At 36.1% G+C, this 27,313-nt stretch overlaps 1 protein-coding gene across 1 annotated transcript; it reads right to left on the bottom strand.

Moving 5' to 3' along the window:
* Positions 1-863: 863 nt before the first annotated feature.
* Positions 864-24,282, bottom strand: LOC121403141 (albumin-like). The gene is made up of 9 exons (XM_041591031.1): positions 24,122-24,282; positions 21,072-21,132; positions 17,808-17,940; positions 12,208-12,425; positions 9,308-9,440; positions 8,136-8,233; positions 6,249-6,384; positions 4,722-4,924; positions 864-1,890 (listed from the first exon to the last, which is right to left on the bottom strand). The coding sequence occupies exons 1-9, from the start codon at positions 24,261-24,263 to the stop codon at positions 1,725-1,727; spliced, it is 1,290 nt and encodes a 429-aa protein (XP_041446965.1). The 5' UTR covers positions 24,264-24,282; the 3' UTR covers positions 864-1,724.
* Positions 24,283-27,313: the final 3,031 nt, after the last annotated feature.

Here is a 27,313-nt window from a genome sequence, read left to right on the forward strand (position 1 = left end):
ACCATACAGTATTTGTAGACTTCTTCTAGAAGGTGTAACCTTAGGAGCATGCATTGTAATGGCAGAATTCAATATCAATGGTGATAAACAATTTAAACAATTTAAAAATTAGATTCGCCCTGGGTTTTACATACAGCTGCCCAATAATGATAATAGTTTTTAAACATAATTTGCATAAAATAAATGTTATTATAAACTTTTGCACTGTGTCAGATATGCAAAATGATATTTTAGGTAAAGAGAAACTGTATGGGGATTAAAAAAATTTTGACAGATAAAAAAATGAAATGCATCATTTACACAAAGCCTATAAATTATAGGAACAGCAATGGAGTACATGTGGACTGAATTCATACCACATCCTGTCCTCATAGGTGAAAGGATTATAATCAACGTATTAGGAGGGCCCCAATGTCTGATGTGCTGATGGTGGGCCCTGAGCAAATGTCCATTTTTCCACACATTTAAATCAGTAGGAAAGATAGAATAAAGTTTATAAAGTAAATGAGTAAATTTTTGCTCAATGGTGTGGAGATGTCCCTACTCTCAATGGATATGCTAGAATCCCTATTTGCACATCTAGTGGCAGCCATGGGTAAAATTTTTGCACAAATAATTCCTCACCTCATTTAGACTGCACAAGTTATACCAGACATAGGTAGATGTGTAACTTTGATGTTACCAGCTAATTACATACACATAGGGGCAGATTCATTATGCGGTATAAAAATGGCAGAATAATTTGCCACACATTTCCATGCATCACCGTAAAAAATGAGCTGGAACTTACTTAAAAAGGTCTGAAGCAGTGTAAACTAACAGCAGCAAATCTGGTGTTTGCATGGCATTAAATAACATACAACTTGATAAATCCCACATTTATTTTGCACAGCTTTTGACACCGTTTTTGTTGGCGAATTTTATTTTACACAGCGTAATAAATACAGTAGGTGCCATAGTGGTTATGTCTATGTCCCAATATATAACTATATTGTAGGAAAATCTTTGACTATGTTTGAGATCTGATTCATTCCTAATTTCATTCACCTCGCTGCTCAATGCAGCAGATTGTTTAGCACTCTTATGACAATTAACCATATAAAATTCTCTTTATATGCATAACATCCTAAATTTGTACATTGTGACAGCATTTCAGATTAGAGCTGTATATTGGTCAATGTTGGAACATGTAAGGGATCATTTATTAAACTTCGGCTTTTTTTCTGGTCAAAGTTTTTAGGAGGAGAAAATCCCTCCTAAAAAAAAAAAAAAATTATGGAAAAAAACCCTCACAATAAATCTATAAATAGATTCAATAAAATTGTTGATGTTTTATCACTCCGATTTTTTCGAGAAAAAATAATGATAACTGAGTTCAAATCATGAAAGGGAGTGTGGTCGGATTTGTTTTCATAAAAAAATTTGATAAATATGAGTTTTAGTAAATCAACCCCTAATTGTGAAACACCTTTTGAAACAAGCAATCAAATGGAAAACATATTTGATTCTAGCCATCAGTCAGAACTTTTGCTCATTTTCAGGAATCCAGGCAGGTATGTAAAATCTATGAGCAGTGGATGCTTTCAGACACAGTTTTATCACTGTAATATTTTTTTTTATTGCTGTTATGTCATTGTTCAGTATACTTGTATAAGAACATACAAAAACACATTTTTGTTGCTGTGTTTTAGAACCTGCAATGCGATAGATATGAACAGTATTCACTAAGAAGGGATTGAAAACCGTAATGGTGGAAGGTGTGTGGACAGGCAATTAAATTTGTTTTGGTTCTGGCAACACAGTTTTAGAGCTAGTCCTAATTCAGAAACAGACTTCAAGACAACATCCAGGGAACTATTTCTGTTTCTTCTCGTATATTCATAAGCGTACCTGCAAAAGGGAAAATCATCAAATTATTGATTTCCACTTGTATTTACTACATTTTGGTGGCATCACAATAGCAAGATGCTCCAATTACATGCACCAGTGGTCATATTTCAGCATATAACTGTATAGAATCAGTTTAGGGCACATATGTATTGCAGTTATTACTATTCTGGAATAATCTGAATATGACAAAAACCACTATACCAACAAACAGATGAATATTTGTTATTGCAATACACTGTACATTTTACATGGCCTATTTTCTGACTTCATCAAGTACCGAACAGTACAGTGATGGGATATGTTATCCAGAATGTTCAAAAACTGGGGTTTTCCATTAATTAAACCAAATAAGATTGTTTTGCTTCTAGAAAGGATCACTTATATCTTAGTTTGGATCAAATATAAGGTACTGTATTATTACAGAGTAAAAAAAAAATTGGATTATTTGGAGTCTATGGAAGATGGCCTTTCGGTAATTACGGCTTGCTGTTTAACCTGTTCCCAGATAATAGATCCATACCTGTATATGGTCAACATGGAATTGTCTTTAATTGCCAGTGGGTTTTTTTTGCAAATGTAATTACTGTATGTACGTATTATTGGTGGCAATGTTTTCCCATGTATAAGGGGAACAGAAATTATTTTTCTCTAAAGCAACAACTTCCTATACAGCCATTACACAAATTTTTTATTGTGCAAATAGAATTTTCAGCAATTGTTCTAATCAATATTCATCATAGATTATAATAATGTAAACACATTTAAATAAAAAGGTCCAAAGTGAAATATGAACTTTTTTTAAACTGTGGAAAAACATGCACTTTTGAAAAAAGATTTGGTCCAAGCAAAAAAAAAAAAGATAAAAGCGCAAAAGAACACTTAGGGGTAGATTTATCAAAATGTGAAATTAAAGCTCTAAAGCTCACCACAAAAAATGTACTAATTGTATTTGGATTTTTAGAATTGCATTTATCAAATGCTTAGCTCTCACTTTAACCCACTGATCAATATAATTCAAAAAATCCCATAGAAATTCAATTTTTTTGTGGTAAGATTTAATTACACATTTTGATAAATCTGGCACTTAGACTAGAATTCAACTTTCGACATTTAAAAAAATAATAAAATCTGCAAAAAATGTTGGACTTTTAGTTAATCAGCCCTTTACTGCCACCTTGATATAATTCCAAAAAAGCAAAGGGCAATGACAGATAAATGAAGTTCACGTAAATTCTCTATCACTTGATCATTGAACCTCAGAGACAAAAGTTAATATTTACTTGCCTATACTGGAATAGTGACCCCCTCCCTGCAGCCCTGTGAAGTTGATGCATTAAACCTCAGCTGTGATCAACAGCACATGGTTGCACTGTGACCCTTCATTCTGTATTGGATGAACATGGAATTTCCACACAAAATCTACTAACTCTGTTCAGTATGTTCCTTCCTTACTAAGAAAATCGGCATCAAATGTAATTTTTACCAGTTGGACCAGTAAAACACCATCCAGTTGGGAACCCTACATACACACACAATTTGAGTTATACACAGGCAGGCGAACACACAAAAAGACACTATGGCACATACAGTACATACACACACATACATAAATACTTTGTAGATACAGATACTTTTTTACATAGGCAGAGTAAAACACACACTGTTACTATGGAAAACGTTGATTACCCACAGACACTGTGACATATACACACAATGTAGCGCACACAGTACATATATACAGTTGCTGTGGAACACACACACAGTTACAGACATAAACATTGTGACTGTGGCATACACAAAGTCACTGTCACACACTAACAGACATACAAACTGTTTAGCAATCAGTTAAACACAGAGATGCTGACATACACACATGCAAAACGGCACACCAACTCAATTATTCTGTTGCACAGAATATACACACACATCAAAATACTGGCACACAGTGAAAAATGCACTCGCACACAACACAAATATGCAAAAACAAAGTTCCACATGCACTGGTGACATACACAGGTATACAGGCAATAGCAACAATACGTCTCCTTCCAGCCAGACTCCCCCTACCAATCTTGCCGCCCCCACACTCTGCTGCAGATAATATTAATGATTATACCACCTTTGTAAGGTGGTTGTGACGAGTTACCAGACACAAGACTGAGCAGAACTTTTTTTTATTTTTTTATTTCAGAGCTTCTGCAACATGTGCTTTCCTACATGTTCATGTACAGATTCACCATATTACTTCCTATTACATCACTAGCTAGTCCAATGTTGCAGCTAGAGGTGTTGACATAGTCCAATTTACTACAACCTTATAACTGGTAAATAATCCAATGTGGAGAGCATCCTTTATACTAACCAACCAGCAGGTAATATATTCTGGTCACGTAAAGCAAATATTGCTTAATATGGTTGACTGCACCTTATAAAACTTTGTGCCTATTGTTACATATTTAGCTTTACAGCATCCTTCCTTTGGCTAGGTTAGCAAGAAAACAAATCCTGTAAGGAAAGAAATTTAGTCATAATGTAAAATAAAAAGAGAAATGTGATTGGCAAATGTACTTTAATATGTTAATAGTCACAAGAATGGGTTGGCAGAAGCTATGCTTGTAATTTATTTTAAGAGCCATTAGATCAATCCTATCCCCTTGACATAGGATTAAGGCATAGACAACAATACATTTTATTTAAAAATATTGCCAATTTATCAGTATTAATTATGAACAATTAATTAATGAGTCACAGCTAAATTAGATATCTCATTTGTTCTTCATCACCTTCCTGCATTCATTTTTAAGAAAAAAAATGGATGAGGCCCTACTTACCACATAATAAAACTTCCATCTGGTGCACTGTGAATTCTGCAAAGCTGCTCAGATGTCACATGTATCTCTCTGGAGATTGTCTGTGCTTCCTTGTCTGCAACATTATCTAAGCATGTTGATCGTTGTCTCCCATTCATCTGGCAGCAAGCAACCTGTGCAGCTGAGCTTGACTTGGAGCAGAACTGAAGAAGCAGAACTTCCGACTGCAGCAAAAGATGTGAATAGATGTTTTTAGTTATATATATTAAATTCTCATATAAGATTTCCACTAAAGCGTACCTCATCAAATGTGCAATAGCTACCACAATTACATTTAAAATAATATTGAGTCTTAGTATTCAATCATAAAATTCTGAGCTAATCACAGCTCATTACCAAATGCATCTTTAAAGGCCATACAGAGAAAAATATTATGATAAATATGGCAGACATGGACCCAACTCTACTGAATCGTGAATGGTGAGGATTAATACTTTTGCCAATTATTTACAGTGAAAATACATTGTAAACTCTGAAAAGATCAGTATATTTAATAAATCAGGCACTAGGAGTAATTTTTGTAACATTTGCATTAGGTGAGGCATAGCAAACATCTGAATGGTTACTATGGGACAGTAGACCTCTACTATCCCAAAGTAACCATCCAGATGATTGCTATTCCTCACTTACATTGGTTGTATGTTGGAAATATTTTACTAAGAATACAATAGTTTTTTGTCACACCAATGGATGTGTACTCTTATTAAAGTCAAAACTCTTAATGGGTATCATTTTATACATGGACATACACTGCTGATGAGTTCCTTGCACTGACTGCACAGGAATCTAATTGAGATAAACTAAGGGCTGTTCTGATACTTGTCTTTGCTAATTAAGTAAGTTGTCTGCTCTCACCCCATATGAAATGAAGGCACTAAGTTTGCCCAAAACAAGTAATCAGATGCTAGCTTTTAACCAGGTGGCCAGTAAATGCTTCCAACTGATTTGTTGCTACAGGTGATTATATGAATAGCAAATGCAGCACCTTTTATTACATTTCCCAACTTTACTACGCTAACATAATTAACTCTATACCTGTAATCTTAATAAGAAGCATTTGTGGTGAGCTTTTACAGGAACATTGGAACACTTCCTGCATTATAGCTTTTATAGAAAAAGCTAAAGAAGAAGTAATAATTGAAACTCAAGCTATTCATTATCATAAGGAGCTGTCATTGCCCATTTCATGGAAATCATTGATTAAGTAAATAGCTCTCTAAGTAATGAAACTATTAACTGTACTTCTGATGAAGTGCCAGAAAGGGGCATGAAACGCGTCAGGTGATACAACATGTCATAGGGTAGGAGTACAACTGTTAAAAGATGCCTGTTAGTTGTTTTAAATTTTTCAATAAAGCTGGACAGTGATTTTTATCCAAAGTGTGTGGATTGGCTTTCTCACCTACCTAACCCCCCAAACTATTAACTGGTCAAAATTAAAACAGTATGGCAGTCAGTGCTATATTTGCAATGCTTAACACAACTTACCTCATCTAAGAAACAATCTGATGTCCATTTTGTCTCATCGCAACACTGGGAAGAGAATTTCTGGTAGGTGGTACCAAATTCAGCTGCCTTTCCCATTAAGCCAACTGGATGGTGCATAGTAAAATATTTTATACCCCTAAAAAGTAAGAAAATTATTAAAATAGATAATGATACTGAAAATGTAATCTCCAGCATTTATTTTTAAAAAGTGCTGTACCTCTCAAACCTTTGTATAATGCAGCAATAATAATAATAATAATACAGGGCAAAGATGTCATACATCTCCTTATGGACATATTATGGCATATGCCATCCCTGTTAGTGGCTATACATTAGCGATGGTAGTGGGCCATATCAGCAATTTTTCCATCAGTATTGAACACATTTTTCTCCAGACTAACTGAAATGGGGTGATGTTACAAGGCCATTTTCCCCCAAGCAGCTAGGTACAACAACAGGGTTTCTAATAATCATCTTGATAAAGAGGGAGGTATTTCTGCTGGTATTTGGCTTCAGAGGTTGCCATGTAGGTTGTATGGTGTATGAGAATTTTTGGCATGTTCTGTTCTGTACATTCATCTGTCTGATCCTCTAACACATGAGTACCCGTACTTTTCTAATGTGAGGTCTACTTTTAGTGATGTTGTCCCATTATGATCTACATCCATAAAAGTATTGTGCATTCTGTTTCTTAAATATTATATTGATTAATGAGAGAATTTATATTGCTATATTTACCAAACAGCTATTTCTTATGTAACCTTAACATAGATATCTTAAACAAAGCATGACACAGGAGGGTGATTCAGACAAGCTGTTTGTTAACAATGTCTTGAGATCTACTGATCACCAGCTAAAAGTCTACTGGTATATCCCGAGCACCCCTGCACTAACATAACTAGGGCAAGCTGTTGTGGGGACATAGCTGACTAGATAACATTTAATATTTAAAGTGAACAAACTTGCCTTGGTGTTTGTTTTGTTTAATTGATAATATGGTTATTTTTCACTTTATTTTGTCCCTCTGCAACATAACATAGGCCAAGTGCTCATCTGTCAATGGACAAAGATGTTGTTACAAGGTCCATAGCTTTAACTATCCAAGTCTGATACAGAAGCCCATGTGTACACAATAGAAGGAAAGAAATGTGGTGTTTCTCTTGACAGAGGACTCAGAGCAGCATTACTTTGAGGGTTTACTGGTGTATTTATATAGAACTTTCTAATAAAACTTACTTAATTATAGCCTTTCCTACTCCTTTAATTAATATAGGATTCCAAGTGGCTGTAAATGGGAACAAGATCAAATGTAGATCTAAGTATTTCTTAACCTGGTGTTCATAAATTGACTTATTCTATTAATTATCTGTTTTTGAATTATTAGGGTTTCTAATCTGCCTATTTCCAACCTACAAATGAAAATGCTAGTTCCCAGGGTTATTGACCTCAATGACCCAAAAACTAGTCATTATGTGGTTTTAGATTTAATATTGTTCTCATTTTTAATTTCATCTTTATTTTCAGTCCCTCTCCTACTGATTATACATTCTGTCTCATTCTACCTGGTTGCACATTTATCAAGGGTCGAATTTCGAATTCATGTGTTCACCCATAAAATTAGGTGGTGAATAGTCGAATTTGAATTCTTAAAGGGCCAGAGTATGATAAATCTTGAAATTCAGATTTAAAAAAAAAAACTTGTTTCGAGTTTGGATAATTCCCTATTTAAATTTGACAGTTTTGACTATAAAAAAATGTTTTTAATTTTAAATCGACCCTTAATAAATCTGCCCCTTATTGTCAGCACTGTAAAATTAAAGCATTATAATTATAATATCATCATCATCATTTATTTATATAGCATGTTTCTTGATGCAGATCTCTTACCATAAAATGGTCTGGCCCATTCCAGTTTTTTTGTATTCTGTACAGATGTTATTATCTGCTATTGTTACATTTTTTTTAATTTTTTTATTCTGTTGTTCCTGTTAAAAATGTAAGCTTTTAGGTTTAAAATTTTAGACTCAATGCAGTATTCAATGTCACACAAACAGCTAAATACAACAAATTGTATGACAGTAAATGTATAGTGTATATTACCCAGAAACCCATTATCCAGAAAGCTCTTAACTATGGCAGTATAGAAATGTCATTAATGACTCCCAAGCTAAGGGCATGCCAGGGGAAACCGATGTCCTGTCTACAGTAAACCCATGTGCAATTAGTGCCAATTATAGACAGAAATCAAACTCTTTGCACTGCATCATAGAAGCATCAAAAGTTATGCCTTTTAGTGCTGAGAGCAAATTCAAGAGGGGAAAGTTCAAAGATACAAAAAAAAAAAATATTGGAGCTGGAGTTGCAGGTAGGTCACCTTAGATTCAAATGCTCTAAATTCAAAATGGCTAAAATAACACAAATGCCCTCTAATTTAAATGAATGCATTTGTTCCATTAAGGTCCCCTAAGGCCCATTACCTTATGTCTGATATGTTTAAAGTACCACTGAATTATTTAGCAATTCTTAGTCTAACAAACCATTGTTACACTATATACCTTTTTTTTGCCAAAATTTAAAAATATTTGCTTGTGATGCCAACATAATTTGTTCAGTTTAGCAATAGAAGGTAACATGGATGATAAACTGCACCATCGCAGTTACCAATGCCAACCAATTAGCAATTAGTTTTCAGCAAACTACAAGAATCTAGAAAATGAAAACAACTATCTTATTATTCTACTATGGGTAAGGGTAATGATAAGATTGGGTGTGGCCACCTATGTTGTTAAATAAGCCCCCTGTGCCTCTTTTCTATTAATCAATAACCAAATCACAGACAGTTGGAAATCAGTAATGTTGTTTGGCTCAAACAATTTGAACATAAATTTGATTACAAATATAACATTTTTTAAGCATTAACCATTAGCTCATCTAATCAAAACTGATACATAAATACTTAAAAAAATACATTATATATATAATAGGCACATGATTCCCATCTAAATTGGTTGTTTCTGTAAATCCAAATTCTGCATTAAATGTTTTTTTCAATTACTTACCACATCATCAATACAGTATAAAGAAGTAGATAATTTACAGCAGATACGGTATGTTCTTAATGATGCAAAAATAATTTTAGCCATTGTTTTGGGCGGATATATTCGATAATGTCTTGATAAACTATAAATATACCTAACAGACAAAATAAGGATATAAAGACATGTTACAATGTAAATCAGAAGTCTTGTATGGTGGCTGTCTGTCATTTCCATGATCTACCATAAGGTGCTAACCATTCTTTTGAATAGAAGCGGTGACAAGCAGAAAAGGCTTTTTTAACCACTATGGTCTCCATGAGAGTACCGTGGAGGTCATAAAGCCATGTGAGCCATAGGCCTAAAAATAAGCCAGAAGATTTGGGTGCATAAAGAGATACATAAATGGAAATCAGTATTTAAATCAGGGGTGTGCTACTCCCCACGGCATGCCTCTTTCTCATATACTCAGATCAGCACATGCACATTGTAAAAACCCATACTGCCCATGTGCCAGGGCAGTGGGAAAGAGGCATCCCCTACTCTTTAACTAACCCTCTGAAGTGACCCCCTTAGACATCAGCCCATGGGTGACCTCTAAACAGATGTTGAGGAAAAAGTACCTGGCACAATTTCTCCTGTTCATGGTCTAAATCGGGGATACCCAATATCTCAATTAGATCATCCTTCTAATGCTTTATATTAAGATATTTATAATAATGGTTCGAGAAATTATTGTTTCACTTGCTTCAGTTTAGACCAGACTAAACCATTGGCGCCCGCAGAAAATTTTTCAGGGGGGGACAAAGTCATCAACCAAGAACAACCTTTTTTCTAAGACTAATCCTGCATGCAATAACTAGGTACCAAGTTTGTAGGAAACCAATTTGTTGGCAAAGTTGTTATTTACAACTTACATAATTGTATAACTAGAAGGGCTGTTTAAGTAGAGAGTATAAACCATGAAAATATGTCACGCACAGTGCAGAATACATTTTTTGGCTACCTGCATAGTATAATTACTACAAGAATTGGATAATGAGCATATTGACCCCAGACAAGCTAGTATAGTCACTAAATTAAATAAATAACGTGCATTGTAACTCCAGGCATGCCAATATAATGATTATGGAAAATGGAACCCAAAACATGCCAGTCAAACACATTTGAGAAGACTTCTGTATAACAGCTATAGCCTGTTAACGTTTTAAATAAAGAGCAGCTCATTTGATATAGCATTTTCAGTGGTTTGCATTTGTTCACTGGGACAAGGAAGTAGAATGTGACTTTTGTTTTATTTTTACATTTTGCCCAGTTTAGTGCAATAAATAACAAAAAAGCTTTATTTACTAGTTATTTTACAAGATCTATTCATTGAACCAATGTTAAAAAAGGGAAAGGGAGTATACTGAGCAAGAAATACAAAAAGTACCTCATAAAATCCCAGCAATGTGACTCTATAAAGACTGACAAAATACTAACAAGTAGTAACACCATATTCTCAAGTGACATTTCATATAACAATTAAGAGTCATACTGCACTTCCCCATTTTAACAATTGAATAGTTTCTTAAACCTTTGCACAATAAGACAGTTCATAAACAACACTCAATTGTGCAAAATTCATCAGTTAATAAGTTAAAAAGGGAAAGTGAAAAAGCTGCTGATGGGTCCCTTTTTTACATTGTGGCTTACATAAAATATACTGCCAGTCCAAAACAGTAAATTTTTCCAGGCAATAATCTTTAATGCCTTTAGATAATCAATACTGGCATTAAATATGGCCCATGAGGACTATGAAGCGTCAGCTTAATCCCGAATCCTTGGTGAAAGATTTGGCAGAATACCAAACTGAATCTGATCTTCCCCATTATTTGCATATTTAAATTAGGGGGAAAAGGGGGAGAGAGAACCAAGCACACAGTGTGTGGTTAAAAATGTTTTGGCTTCCTTGTTTGTGTGATGAAAAGTAATTTTTTTAGATTCAGATTCGGTTCAGCTAGGCACTTGGATTCGGCCGCATCCGTATCCTGCTGAAAGGCAGAATCCTAGATTTGGTACATCCGTAATACTTTACTTTATCCATGCTTATCAAACTCCATCAATTTTCCAGCGCAAGTCACTTTCCCCTCATATGTTACTGCTCCTGACTGCTCATAAGCAATATGACACTCAAGGCTATTTTTTTAACTAATTAATTGATGATTTTTTCACAATTGATTGTTGTTTATGAACAGTCTTATTGTCTATGAATTGTGTGAAGGTTTAAGAAAATATTAATTTGTTAAGATGGCGAAGTGCAATATGACTATTAATTGTTATATGAAATGTCATTTGAGGATATGGTGTTACTATTTGGTTTAAATGGATTTGGAGACATTTATCAATAAAGTCGGTCTTTATAAGGTGCAGATTTGAGGTACTTTTTTTGTCTTGCTAAGTATGTCTTGCTATGTATGTACAGTACGTTTTACCTTATTGACCACCCTTACTAAAAGGGTAGCGTAATAAGTTTAGTATGTAAATAAGTCCATCTACCATTTATAATTATGAAAAGGAGTATACTGTTCCTTTTAAAGGCAATTTCATACAGGGTGCTTCACAGAGTTTTGTCAAGCTAAAAAAAATGCTCAGAACAGCCCTTCCATTTACTTGAAAGCCAATTGTCTGAATCTTTGCAGTGCCATCCACTTTGTTCATCAGTATTTACAAAAAAACTTTCTAGGAAATAATATCAATTGTTTTATTTATTAAGTACAGATAGAATCCACCACTGTGCACAGATAAATTCATATTTTCATTTGCAATGCTCTAGGCAAAAACATAAATTGCATTTAATACCAGTTTAATTCAACGCTGCACCTGTTAAATATCAAATTCTAATCTACGACAACAGTTTCTCCATGAGAAAGCAAAAAGCTTACATTTCCATAAATGTGCGTTGATCAGTTATAAATTCCAAGCATTGTGTCCAAAAAGGCACCAAAGTGTCAATCTCAGGCATTTTTACAGAGGGACCATTCTGTACAGCTCTGAAGCATTGCTCTCTCTCCATATGCCCTTTGCTACAACACATACTTATATCATGGCTCTTGGATTTTGAAACTGGATCCTCACACACTCTATCAATAAAGATGCTATTCTGTAAATAAAGCAAACATTTTACACTCAACCATGATAAAGTATACTACTTCAATAATGTATTACTTGAATGGTTTGCAAAAAATAAGCACTTGTATCATTAAAATGCTAAACAACAGTCATAAATATGTTATAAACTGCCGCACCTTACTTGTCTTTTTTTTTTTCATATGTGCCATGGAACTTTTCATATTAGGTTAATGGCACTCTGAGGGATTTCTGTTGTCTTGTTGTCCTAGAGTTTCTCACTCCGTGGGAGGGACAGAAACTGCTAGGAATCGCACACCCATTGAACGTTAATGGTAAATGACAGTGGACAGGCAACCAGTGACATGCAATAAGTACAGAGGCAAAATCACTTGAAGCTGCCAAGGTGGTGCAAATCACTAACAATGAGCCAGGATTTAAGCTATGTGTTAAGGTGGCCATACACGGGCCGATAAAAGCTGAGTCGTCAGCTTATTGGCCCGTATATGGGGGCCCCCGACGGGCTTCCCCGATCGAGATCTGGCCGAAAGTCGGCCAGATCTCGATCGGATGGGACTAAAAGTCCCGTCGGCTCGCGGCCGCATCTGTTCGTTGATGCGGTCCCACGATCCGACCGCCCGTTCGCTAGGATCCGATCGTTGGGCCCTATGGCCCACGACCGGATCAGCCCGATATTGCCCACCTCAAGGTGGGCATATCGGAGGGAAAGCCGCTCGTTTGGCGACATCGCCAAACAAGCGGATCTCTCCATGTATGGCAACCTTTACTTTTAATATGAGCACATTGTACCAAAATAGAGTGCCATTGGTATTTGCTAGGGTGATTGAAGAAAGCTGCAGAGAAGACAGACAATATAGTGTACAAAACTTAGTGTGCTGACTATCCTAATTGTACTTAATATAATACTACAACCTTAAATGTTTCATCATTTTGTTTTTATTTCCTGATTGTGTGTACTAAGTATCTGTGGTTTATAACATTCAGCTATAAAAAAGGTTTGTATTTGCTTAACATTTAATAATTATTAGTATAGTATGCCTTGGATTAGGTATTTGGTTTAGGCATGGTACATGTATTTTTTGTATTCTACGCATTGGACATAGACTGATTAGCTTCACTGTCCAGTTAGACAACTATTAAGAAATCTGAAAGTTATTGAGATTGCTAAAGAAGTTATGTTCTTGTCTTGGATGATTCCAGAATACATTCATCCAAAATCTAGTCATGAGGCCTAGAAAGAAGCACATTTTCATCTAATTCTGCCCGGATTGTATGGCCCTAGTTGTTTCATGTTACTAACAGTCCACAGTTATATAGGTTGAGCAGTTTTTTTCTGACCATGCAGACAACCCATCTGTATTGTATGAAAATATACAGAAAAGCATGCATTTAAGCTGTATGATATGGGCTGAAGGGTGTTCCTGGTGTGGGAACAAAAGCCTGATAGAGGACCAAGGGGCCAGTGGAGCTTGAGACACAGAGAGTGTCTGATAAAGAGAGACAGAGTGCCTGAGCTTGAGAGAAAGAAAGTGCCAAAGGAATGGTGAATGTGCCAAGAGAGGCTGAGTGTTTTGATGAAAGTGCAACAGTGAAGCTGACGTGGAACTGTGAATAATAGGGTGCTGACCTTGTAGTGGACGAGATTCTGGGAGAGGGCCTGGGGTAGTCAGGAAAACTACTTTTTCATATATGAGAGACTGCTATATTTTGATGCTATATTGCCATATGAAGACAAAAACCCTGTTAATGTGTTTTTTGTTTAAAGGAAAATTCTTTATTTTTTTGCATTTTTGTGTGACCCTGTCTCTTTTCTGTATTAGATACCAATTTGCCTACCATTACAAAGGCTAATCTTCCCACTATGCCCTTTATGGACAAACACACTTCAGTGCCAACCTCCCACATGCCATCAACTGCCAGAATTTATCCCCCCATTTGCCTACAAAATGAATGTGTTTGAGAACTTGAGGTGAGTAGTGGCACTAAAGTTTAAAGATATACTGTCGCAGCCTATCAACAGAACAATTGGCAGCTAACCAGATAACTGCTATCTCACACCTCTGCTGAAGGATTTGTTTACATTACTAAAAGTGCTCCCTTGCCCCATGTAGAGGTAAACATGAGAATAGCACCCAAGCAGGAAAAACCCTTTAGGAAGCATGACTTGGGTTGTATTGAAGTACAATGAGATGGATTGAAACAATAGCTGTCTGAACGAACGATCGGCATGGCAAGAAAAATGTCGGGACACTCCACACACGGTCTGAAAATCGTATGAAACAACATACATGCACGTATTGGCAATCTTATGGCTCTCATTGACTTGAGCCTCAGAAATCACTAGGCTTCAGTCAGAATTTTGGGTATCCAGTTACTAAAGTTGTGCTAATTTGCCATATGATAAGATAAGACTATTTTGTATTTAATTAATGAATTACTTAATGTACTTAATTTTTAGCTAAATTATAGCTGAAAAGCTAAAGCTGTTTTTCTGTCAAGTGACTTCATTACAATGGCTCTTACTACAATAATAAATAGTTCAACACAAATTTATCAATTTTATTAATATTTTATATTACTAATTTTATTTATATTGATGATTTACATTACATTAAAAATACATCATATTTCCAAAATAATTGTGGCCAATTAATGTCATTAGAACAACCAATGGATATGTCATCTTAAAGATGACAATGCATGTCACTAACTAAATCATTTTTGGTGTTATCTCATGTTAACACACACTCAAACCTAACAACAATTTGGCACAGCATAGCAACAATTTTGCTCCTAGACTTCATGAAATCTTGCAAAACAGCTTACATGGGACAGATGCTATTTTGGGAGAAAACACAATATTTTTATGACAAAAAATACCCAGTTAAGTCATGTTCTTATCTCAATACACATGTCATAGGGATGATGATCCACTCTGGTTAAAAAAATCCATATGTTGATCATAATGACATGGGTTTAGTTTACATCTATGTTGTTGTTGGGTGGCCACTGCACAGTTTTGCAAAGAACACTATTTACCCTAAGCCCTGTTGATAATATTCTCACACATTACATTCAGTTCTGTGGACACTTTTGTGTATGTGCACCTTGGCCTGCAGTATCTCATTACTGAGCAATGCCACATATATCAGGTTTATTTTAAATCCCTCAGTAAAGAGAGGTTCCACTGACTGAATTCAGTTAATTATAACAAAGTTTGTACACTTATGCTGTATAGCATAGGAACATTTATTTATAAATCTGGCCTGTTTTTGCAGACCAGTTATTAAGTTATTATATACACCCATAACAAGGTTACAGTCACAAGAAAACTTGTTCAATGACCCTGCTGTAGTTCCAAGAATATGTTCTAAAATAAGAAGATTGGTGTCTAACCCTTACTGTCCATTGGCCTAAAGCAGCGCTGTCCATCTACTGTGGTACAGAGGGCCAGAATGTTTCTGGCCTATGTGGTGAGGGGCCGTTAACGGAAGTCAGTGTTGACTGCTCCATTTTTTAAACCACACCAATGTTATCACAAGAAAAGGCGATTAATGGCATCACACAAAAAAAACGAAATGGTTGTTCTCACTGCAGGGATATAGCTCATCACATCATATGTGAAAAAATGATGGCATATTAAGACATACCATTAAATCCATATGCCTTCTCCTCTTTTAAAGGGGTCGTTCGCCTTTAAATTAGCTTTTAGTATAATGCAGATAGTGATATTTTGAGACAATTTGCAATTAGTTTTCATTTTTTATTATTTGTGATTTTTGAGTTATTTAGATTTTTATTCAGCAGCTCTCCAGTTTGCAACGTTAGCTGGCTGCTAGAGTCCAAATTACCCTAGCAACCATGCACTGATTTGAATAAGAGACATGAATATGAATTGGAGAGGCCTGAACAGAAAGATGAGTAATAAAAAGAAGCAATAACATTAAATCTGTAGTTTTACAGAGTATTTGTTTTTAGATGGGGTCAGTGACCCCCATTTGAAAGCTGGAAAGGATCAGAAGAAAAAGGCAGATAAGTAAAAAGTATAACATATAAATAATGAAGACCAATTGCAAAGTAGCTAGGAATTAGACAGTCTATAACATACAAAAAGTTACCTCAAAGGTGAACCACCCCTTTAAAGCTTACACAAGGTAAACAGGCACATCAGGCAGACTTTCATGTGGGGGCCACACAAGGGGAAAGGGGTCAGTTGGACAGCGCTGAACTAGAAGATTCCAGAATATATAGGAGAGTAAATAAGTGTTTATTCCAAATCTCTCAATAAATGGAATTCAGTTTGGGTTATCTTATCTACAGCTTAGGCTAGTTTCAGTCCGGCATGTCTGCACCCAAAAAGATGCAATTTATAGGCAGTGGTTACTTCAGGTAAGGTTGACATGTGCATCTGTATAAATATATTTATAGCAGTATAACTGAAAACAAGGCAGGGTATTAACAATGTGGAAATAAAGCATAGCGAAGGGATGTAAATAAACTCTGTAAGGATGGGGTTAAATTACGGTGTATATAGACTAATATGATAAATGTTCCTTAATTTGGAGTAAAAAATTTAGGTAATAAGCTATCCCTAAAGAGGTCGTGCAAAGCTACCAGATTTAGTTGGTCCCTTTCTACACATAAATATCAGTGGAATGAAGAAAGAATGTCACAGTGGCATAAGTATCAAAGAAGAGAACTATGTAAAATGCAAACAACTAAACAGCATAAAACTAAAAAAAAGTGTTTCTTAAGTAAAGGAACTAAATAGCTATAACAGCAGTAACCGAAACAACTTCCCCAATAGCTTATGGGTTTTCATATTCGTCTATAAGCTGTTTTTGTTATTCTGTTCTGCTATCTTGTGGACATTCTTAGAATTGCAAATAGCAGCACAATGAAAAGACTGCAAACATTTTAATTTGCCTTTTCTGATCAGATGGAAAAACTAAACTGCTCAGCCTGGCCATTTTAGCGGAAAATCACAACAATCTGTAATTAATCAATAGTAAGCAATAGGCTGATATTTCTGCACATGCTGTAGGCACATTAACTGGCTCATAATAGGATTGATCATAGTGTGTGATAAGTTTCTTAGATAGGGACTAATATGAATGATGTAACATTTCAGTAGTTCTGTGGAATGCAATGATGTTAGCACTATAGAATATATATTATAGAATTATTATACATCATTGCCAGGATGAGCTCATGTGGACATGTTATGCTGTAGGATTGGTCACAGCAACAAACAAAATGTCTCTGTCCACCTGTCACGGCTCATAATGTTAAAGTAAACATAAATAATTACAGTAAGTATGGCATTTTGTGCTGAACACACAGCATAATGCTTTATATGTTATTAAATAAAATGTAACATTCTGTATGGCTTTACCTTATCTTGATAGCAGTCTTTCCTTGCATCCTGCATGCAGCAATTTGATACAAAATCAGACAGGCTCCGCACCAGGCTCCTAATATCTTCTAATGAGTTTTTAACTAATATCTGACTATAGAAAATCAGGGCACTAAAAAAAAGAAATGTCACCTTAAGTTAAAGTTTTTATACCATTTTCAAGAAATAGTGATTCATCAGCTGGATGGTCCATGTTCTAGGGGTTTGGTGGAATCTCCATCTACAAAAATACTGCTCCAACCTACCTGGTATAGCTAGAGATGCAGGAAAAAAGATAGCATGCAGCTGAACCTGCACATGTAAGATGCTTACTTGAAGAGGATCTCTCCGTGGTGCTCGCTAGAATAACCCCGGGTCGGTGCGGTTTTCTGCTCATAGGAGTACTGGCTGTGTTAGCTTAGTAAAAGTAGTCACTTGGGGGGTGCCTAACTTTTGGCACCCCAAGTGTAAAATGGTATTCCTTCTCCTTTAAAGTAGTTTTAACTTGGGGGTTCCAAAAATTAGGCAACCCCAAGTGGTTATATTTACTTACCAGACACCCTGGGCCAGCTCCAATCAGCAGAAAACTGCACCGACCTGGGGTTCTGTCAGCAAGCACCATGGAGCGATCATCTTCTTCACTTCTTCAAATTTCCCGGGTATGACACATGCGCAGTAAAATAAAATAGCCGTTTTTTTCACTCTACTGCACATGCACAGCCATGAGAAGAAAATAGAAGCTCCATGGTGCTCGTTGGTAGAACTCTGGGCAGTTTTCTGCTGATAGAAGCACCGGCCCACAGTGTCAGTTAAGTAAATACAATAACTTGGGGGTGCCTAACTTTTGGTACGGTCAAGCAAAAAAAAATACTTTACTTCTTCAATTTAAGGTTTTGATCTGGAATGTGCAAACTAAAATAGTGGGCACACAAGCCTGGGATGTTAAGGGAAATTACAGACCAAAAAACTTGTATTGCATGAGAAGAAGCACTTAAATAGAAGGAATAGACAAGACCTTTTCAGGGGTGAGCGTTATCCTGTATTTCTGCTTTTCACAAAATATGCTGAAAACAGAATCTTTATTTGGTGGACTGTGAAAATATATTTAATGAATTTCTCCAACTCACTGAGAATGTAATAATATCTTCAAAAACATGATAATTATTTTAAAGTAAGTAAATTGAATTGCCAATAAATGTTCAAGCTCAGTAAGCTGGGTTTGTTTAAAAAAAATGCATACTATTTTAATTTTTTATTTTAATCACAGTGTAAATTATTCATTAATTGAATGGAATGAATTCAATCATATATACACAATAAGGAATTCATCACAAAAATTGTGATCCAGCATGTAGCATTTTAGGCAATTCAACGGTGTAACACCTGGTTATAATAAATTGTTGATTTACCACTTAAGTAGTGTGGGGTTACCTTATCTTTAATAAATTGTTTTTATTGTGAACAGTAATCAAACCTCACTACTAGTGATGGGCGAATTTATTAGCCAGGCGCGAATTCGCGGCGAATTTGCGCGATTCGCCGCCAGCGAATAAATTCGCGAAACGCCCGCGAAAATTCGCGGCAAAAACGGGCCCCGGTGTCAAAAACGAGACGCCAGCGCCGTTTCGCAAGTTTTTCGCCGTTTCGCGAATTTCGCGGCAAAGCGAAACGGCGCAAATTCGCCCATCACTACTCACTACATTTGGGAAGGTGGGTTTTCAGTATACATGTTATTATTAATCTACACCTTGTTTGTAAACTTGTGTCATGTAGCAGCTGGACGAAAGATAGGGCTCTTTTACACAAAGCTTATTAACTCCCTTTTGGCAATGGCTCATGGGGTGATAATGGGTGATTTGCCCCCTGCATTTTTACAGGACAATAGAATTACCATCCATTTCACTTCATAAAGTGGCTGAAAGCACATGATCTAGCTCCTTCAGAAAAATAAGACAAGATAACATTATTTTTGTCTTACAGAAAATTAACAAACAAAAATAAATTTTTAGTGTACGCTTTTTAGTCTCCTGTTGAACATGGGTGTTAATCCTGTAAGGTGAATTCAAGCAATAGTAACCAATGTATGTGTATTTATGTTGAGATAATACACAAAAACCATGAATATCTTGTAAATTATATCCTTATAAACGGTGGCTTCTGATGTCATCAGTTATAAACGGTGACTTCTGATATCATTTCTGTCCCATGACTCACTGAAATTTGTGTATTATAATAAATAAAGTACCCCCAGTTTTAAAATATAAGGATATTATAAGTTACATCGGAGTTCCATGACCTGTATAAAAACACTCGGCCTTCAGCCTCGTGTTTTTATATGGTCATGAAACTCCTCGGTAAATTATAATATCCATTTTACAAGAGGGGGTACTTTATTCACTATATAATCTAACATATTTCTGTACATGTCTAATTTGTAATTTGATGCACTATACCATTATAAAATAAAACAGTGCAGATTTGGAAAAACATGCACTCATTAGAGGTATCAGGTTCATTTTGATTAGCCATAATTTATTTTTTGTTATTTGTGTTTTTTTGAGTTATTTAGCTTTTTATTCAGCAGCTCTCCAGTTTGTAATTTCAGCAATGTGCTAGGGTCCAAATTACCCTAGCAACCATGCACTGATTTGAATAAGAGACTGGGATATGAATAGGAGAGGACCTGAATAGAAAAATTAGTAATAAAAAGTAACATTAATATCGTAGCCTTAAAGAGCATTTGTTTTTTAGATGGGGTCAGTGACCCCCTGTTTGAAAGCTGGAAAGAGTCAGAAAAAGAACACAAATAATCAAAAAACTATAAAAAATAAATAATGTAGACCTATTAAAAAGTTGCTTAGATTTGGCCATTCTATAACATACTAAAAGTAAACCTAAAGATGAACCACCCCTTTAAGTGGGTGATTTATCAACATTTAAAATCCCATTTACAAAATTTATTAAAGGGGTGATTCACCTTTAAATTAACTTTTAGTATCATGGAAAGTGATAGTCTGAGACAATCCGCAATTGATTTTGATTTTTTATTATTTGTAGGTTTTGAGTTATTTAGCTTTTAATTCAGCAGCTCTCCAGTTTCAGCAATCTGGTTGCTAGGGTTCTAAGTACCCAAGCACTAGCAACCATGCACTAATTTGAGTAAAAGAATGGAATATGAATAGAAGAGGGCCCAAATAGTTGAGTAATGAAAATTATCAATAACAATAAATTCGTAACCTTACAGAGCATTTGTTTTTTACTTACTTAGTCTGGAAAACAACTTGTGTATCAAATGTCAGCTCACATCCCTTATTGGTGTCATTACCTTTTAAAGTCAAGAAATAATACAGATATTTGGTAGCATTGTACAGTCATTGCCATAGCAATACTAAATAATTAATAACAGATAAATTGTAATAAAAGCTTAGGAAGTTATACTTTAGACTTTGTTGTAATCTAATTCGCATTATCATAAATCATATGTGTGCATGTATGCATATGGGTAAGTGTGAAAATGGTGTGTACACATGGCCTTACATTGTTTAATGGGGAGGGAAAATGTCTTTTGCTTCATTTTTAACTTTTTTGCTTGATTTGAAAAAAAAATTCCTGATTTTATACAAAGCCCATAAGCTTTGCTTTGTGGGTTAAATATAAAAGATATTAAAGCAAATAATGTTTATTTATATACAAATTTTCATATAACTAAATATGACAATATAATTACCTTAACTAGAAGGCACTTGCTCCCTCTGACCATGCTGTGATACACAGCTCTGGACTTGCAGTTGCATGCCATGTAGTGCCATGAGAAGCCACATCAATCAAGAAATGCTACTGTATTTGGTTAGAACCCTAAGGCTGGCACCGAATCTTTTGCACAATAAAATTCTGATAATTATGAGGCACAAAAATGAGGATTTCTTGATGATGATAATGCACCATTACACATTTAGGCATATCTAAGAGCAGTTTTTATTATGTTCATGGATGCTGATATACTTGTCTCAGACGACAGCGCCCCAAGGGTTACCAGGGGCAGCATAAACCAGAAATTCAGCTCTTCTAGTGCAGAGAGCACACAGTTTCAATGTAGCAAGTTGGACCCACCTCGACCCCCCGGAATGGTGAGCATTTGAGAAGAGGAGTGGCAGCATGGAAGCCGTCTCAGGACGGCAGGGGGAGGGGGTTAGAATTGCCCCTGGCTCCACCTATACAGATAAGTGAGGTTTTATCTGTGTATGTATAATAATATTTATATACCACTACTAGTATATACAGATTTGTACATTTTATTATAGAAAAATATAAACAGAGAGGACAAACATATAAGAATAATAACCACGTAGTAAGATGTTCCCTGCCCCATAGTGTTTACAATATACAGGGTAAGGACCTCATAGACTGGGCCAAAGAACCTGTGTCTGAGTTGACTATTCAACTAAGGCGCGGGATCATCCATGCTTTGGATGTTTTGGAGAAACTGATCTTATAATATGATCAGTAATGTGATGCTGTTTGGTTAGCACCAATACTGTAGCAGCCAAACTGCAGGTAGCACTTACTGGTCACCTGTGTGGCCAACTGATTGGTTGAATTGGTTACTACACCTAAGCAAACTTTGTACCTTTAATTGCTGCTCCTCATTAGAACTCCCGGTAATATATCAAACATGAGTTGTGAAAACACAGAAGGCTGACTTTTCAGGTCAGCCATATCATGGAGAGGGGACCACAAAAATGCTTGACACTTTCATGTTTTTTCAGGCAAAAATACCACTTTAGGCTTATAAAATATTTGATAACTGCAGACAGAACTATGCAAGTGAAAAAAACAGGCCTATTCCACTGTTTTTGTCAGCTGCTTCTGGCAAAGCCCTACAGTCAGGTTCCCACGAGTCACCTGCAGGTACGGGACTTGAGGATGCTGGTAAAAGTGAGCATTGTTGGGTTGAATCAGGGTCTCAAGTTAAAGGGATCTTGTCATCTGACAATGTTTTTTTCAAAAAGCATCAGTTAATAGTGCTACTCCAGCAGAATTCTGCACTGAAATCCATTTCTCAAAAGAGCAAACAGATTTTTTTATATAAAATCTTGAAATCTGACATGGGGCTAGACATTTTGTCAATTTCCCAGCTGCCCCAGTCATGTGACTTGTGCCTGCACTTTAGGAGAGAAATGCTTTCTGGCAGGCTGCTGTTTTTCCTTCACAATGTAACTGAATGTGTCTCAGTGGGACATGGGTTTTTACTATTGAGTGCTGTTCTTAGATCTACCAGGCAGCTATTATCTTGTGTTAGGGAGCTGCTATCTGGTTACCTTCCCATTGTTCTTTTGTTTGGCTGCTGGGGGGAAAAGGGAGGGGGGTGATATCAATCTAACTTGCAGTACAGCAGTAAAGAGTGATTGAAGTTTATCAGAGCACAAGTCACATGACTTGGGGCAGCTGGGAAATTGACAATATGTCTAGCCCCATGTCAGATTTCAAAATTGAATATAAAAAAATCTGTTTGCTCTTTTGAGAAATGGATTTCAGTGCAGAATTCTGCTGGAGCAGCACTATAAACTGGTTCATTTTGAAAAAAAATTGTTTTTCCCATGACAGTATCCCTTTAAATACATCTTTCTTCCTTGCTCCTATTTTTAGCTTCCCTGGTTTGCAGCCACAACACTTCTGGTTTCATGGTTACAAGTCAGTAGGGGTTCAAGCATGGTAGGTTCAAGCATGGTATGTAAATGCATGTTGTGGGCTTAAACTTCAGAACTGAACTTACACAGGACTCTACCTACTGGTGGTATTTTACATGAACAGAAAGTGGCCTTGTTTCCAATTGCTAACTGAAGTGTCTGTCATTAATGGAAGGAAACTGTAAGCAGATTTGGGCATTGTGATTCTGCTTAAAAAAATACCAGTATGCCTTACACCAGGGGTCCCCAACCTTTTTTACTCGTGAGCCACATTTAAATGTAAAAAGAGTTGGAGAGCAACACAAGCATGAGAAAGTCCATGGGGATGTCAAATAAGGGCTGTGATTGGCTGTTTGGTAGCTCCTATGTGAACTGGTAGCCTACAGGAGGCTCTGTTTGGCTGTACACCTGGTTTTTATTCAACCAAAACTTGGCTACAAGCCTGGAATTCAAAAATAAGCTCCTGCTTTGAGGCCACTGGGAGCAACATCCAAGGGGTTGGAGAGCAACATGTTGCTCGCGAGCTACTGGTTGGGGACCACTGCCTTACACCTTAGTCTAAGCTGGAAAATCAAAAAAAGATAAAGAGCAAGACATTTAGTAAAAAACAAAAGCAAATTCTCTTACCAATAGTCTGGTGAAGTCCTGGGTCACTGTGGCTTTCAGAAATACCAATATGTTGCAGCACGACAAAGGACAATAGGTAGTAAAACTTGTTCATGATGAAAAATGTGCTGGTCTTCCTTGGGATCAAATAAGCGCACTGCATCGTACATTGAGTATTTGTTTGACCTCTTCATATTTTCAGTAACTCATTAATCAAGCTAGTGTACTAAGCTCAAGCTCAAGTGTACTATTTCACCTTTTGGAAAAAAAAAACCACAAAGCTAGGGGAAGAACCATTAAAATTCACTGTGGATTTCTGAGGGATTCCCAGCAATTACAATTTTACACTAAATTACACATTTATAAAAACATTACTTGCTTAGACAACCTAAGCAGTTACATTAAATTCTTTCTTACGGGTGATGTTATAGTTTAGCAACACCACTGAACTTTAACACTTAAAGCAGGTGTTTGCCTTAGGACAGCTCTTTGAATATGAACACCCTGTATCATTTAAAAGCTTTTTGATTTTAGTTCTTTCTAATCAAGTGATTTCAAGATAACTACCCTAGAAACTAAGCTTCATCAGTTCTGACATTTTTTGGCAGCCTGAGGATTGCCAACCCCTGTCTGTGTCACTGGCACCCGCCCATGGTGAAGTTCAGACATGGATAACTATTGCACATGCCACTTTCCTTTGATTAAATTGCATGTCATTGAGCCAATAGGCTAAATCATGGCAGGCAATCGTATCAGACACAAATAAACCAGAATGGAAGGAGGATAAGCAGTAGCTGTTCATCTCTGAGCTTCCATTCTTCCTCACCTGGCAGTGGCAAAGTTTACCTAAAACACGCTTATGAGGAGATAGGGAGGAATATCATCATCAGAGAAGTACAGAGAATTATCTTGAAATCACTTTATTTTAAAAACAGATGTAATAAGGTTTTAACGACACAGGGGCAAATTTACTAAAGGGTAAAATGGTTGTCGCTAACAAAAATTCACCAAGAATGCCATCCACAGGGACATCGCTAATTCACTAACAGGCATAGAGGACAATTCACTACCAAAAGAGAGCATCGATAGCGAAACTTCACCAGTGTTCGGCTGCCGAGACATAACTTTTCATTTTAATAAATTACCATATGCCTTGCGAATTAATGTCTGACGAAGTGGCGCGAGGCATGGCAAAGCCTTCCCAGGCGCAAATTTGCCCTTTAGTGAATTTTCCCCATAGACTGTTTATAGTCAGAAAGTTGTCTGAAGATGAACATCCCCCTAACAAAACACCCATTTTGTATGTACAGCTTCTTATTTTGCAATACTTTTGACCACCCATTTCTTATACATGGAGTCTTTGGAGACACATAACTGGTTATGTGCAATATCTGTTCCTGCTTTCCCGAGTGGTGGGACAGTGCACTTGCGGCACATTTTTCCCTTTATCCAAGGAAATATGGAACACTTTAAAATAGGTGAATGATTTTTGCTACAGATCAATGACAGAGAGCTATGGGCTCTGTAAGTCATGAAAAAGATATGATTGGTGTATGTTACTAACCTCCCAGTAAAAGTGAGGAGAATAAAGCCCAGCTAATGGAAGAGGCGTAGCAGCTAGGTTGAATTGTTATTAATGGTGACTTTAATTATCCAGACATTGAATCGACTATTGGGGTACCCAAGTCAGAACAAGGTAACAGGTTTGTTAATATGGCACGTTTTTTATATTTAGGTAGTTCAGGAAACTACTTGGAAAAATTCCCTTTGGTAATAACTAAAAATAATATTGATCATAACAAGGCTGCCTTTGAGATTATGATGCATAACATGTAATGTATGGCATTCAAGTTATCTGATACAATAGGACCAAAATGCATGCAAAATAAAAATAAGCAAGCTAAAATAAAGAATGAAAAAAGTATTTCAACAAGTAGTAAAATAAATCCTAAATTATTTTTAAAAAAGTAAATACTAGTAAAAATTCAGCAAGAACAGATGGGACCCTTAATATCAGAAAATAATAAATTGGCTGAGAGCAGGGTCAAAGCAGAGGTTGTGTTCTTTTTGGTCTGTTTACACAACTGAGGAATCAGCTAATAGAGGTTTATTTTATAACAGAACCATTTCTAACAATTTCACTATTTATGGTTGGATGACTCAGGAGGAAATCTAAAGAGACCGGAACATGTTACAGTAAACAATGCCCAGGACCTGATAAAATGAACCCCAGGGTCCTAAAAGAGTTCAGCTCTATGATTGTCAAACCACATAACTTAATTACCCAGGATTCTTTAACGTCTGGCATGGTGGAGAGAGATTGGAAAATTACTTGTGTCACTATTTAGAAAGGGATCTTGTTCTCAGCCTAAAAAATAAAGGCTGGTTACTTTGACTTGGGTGGTAGGAGAGAATCTGCAGTGGGTAATAAGGGATAAGATACCAGAATAAATTTCAAATCACAATACATAAGGGTATATTTATCAAAGAATGAAGTTAGAGTGAAATTCCGCCACTCTCCATTCATTTGTATGGGAATTTGAAAGGCATATCTACCAAAGGATGAGCTTTCACTTTCACCCATTGATAAATACTCTTTTAAAAATCCCAAGTGGCAGAATTTCACTTTACAGGACGTTGGCAATCATAGATCAAGGTGATGCATGCAATAGATCTTGCCAGACTGATTGCATGACCTTGTATAGAAAACAGTGACATTGGGGTGGCAGTAGATGCGATCTTCTTAGATTTTGCTGTAGCATTTGTCAGCACCACATAGGAATCTTAACCTACAACATCATATTTGTACTTGCTCAGAGAACTGTATAAAGGATAGATCAAGCTGTTCCATGCAAGAGATCTTGCCAGACTGATTTCATTATCGCCTATGAAGAGGTGATCAGAAAACACCGATATTAGGGTGGCAATGGATGTGGTCTACTTTGATTTTGCTGTAGCATTTGATCAATACAACACAGGAATCTTGGTCTGTGACATTATATTTATACTTGATTAGAAAACTGTATGAAAGACAGGTTACAAATAGTGGTGGTAAAAGAAACAATTTTTAATTGGACATGTGTTGGTAATTCAGTTAGTCTGTCTTGGTTGTGTTTTTTAAATTTTTTTATTGACTTTTAACTTGCCATTTAAACTACGGTGTCTATTTTTCCTAACGATAATAAATTGTGGGTCGTGCAATTGGTAGAAAAA

Source organism: Xenopus laevis, chromosome 1L (assembly GCF_017654675.1).
Source record: "Xenopus laevis strain J_2021 chromosome 1L, Xenopus_laevis_v10.1, whole genome shotgun sequence".
Classification (NCBI taxonomy): Eukaryota; Metazoa; Chordata; class Amphibia; order Anura; family Pipidae; genus Xenopus; species Xenopus laevis.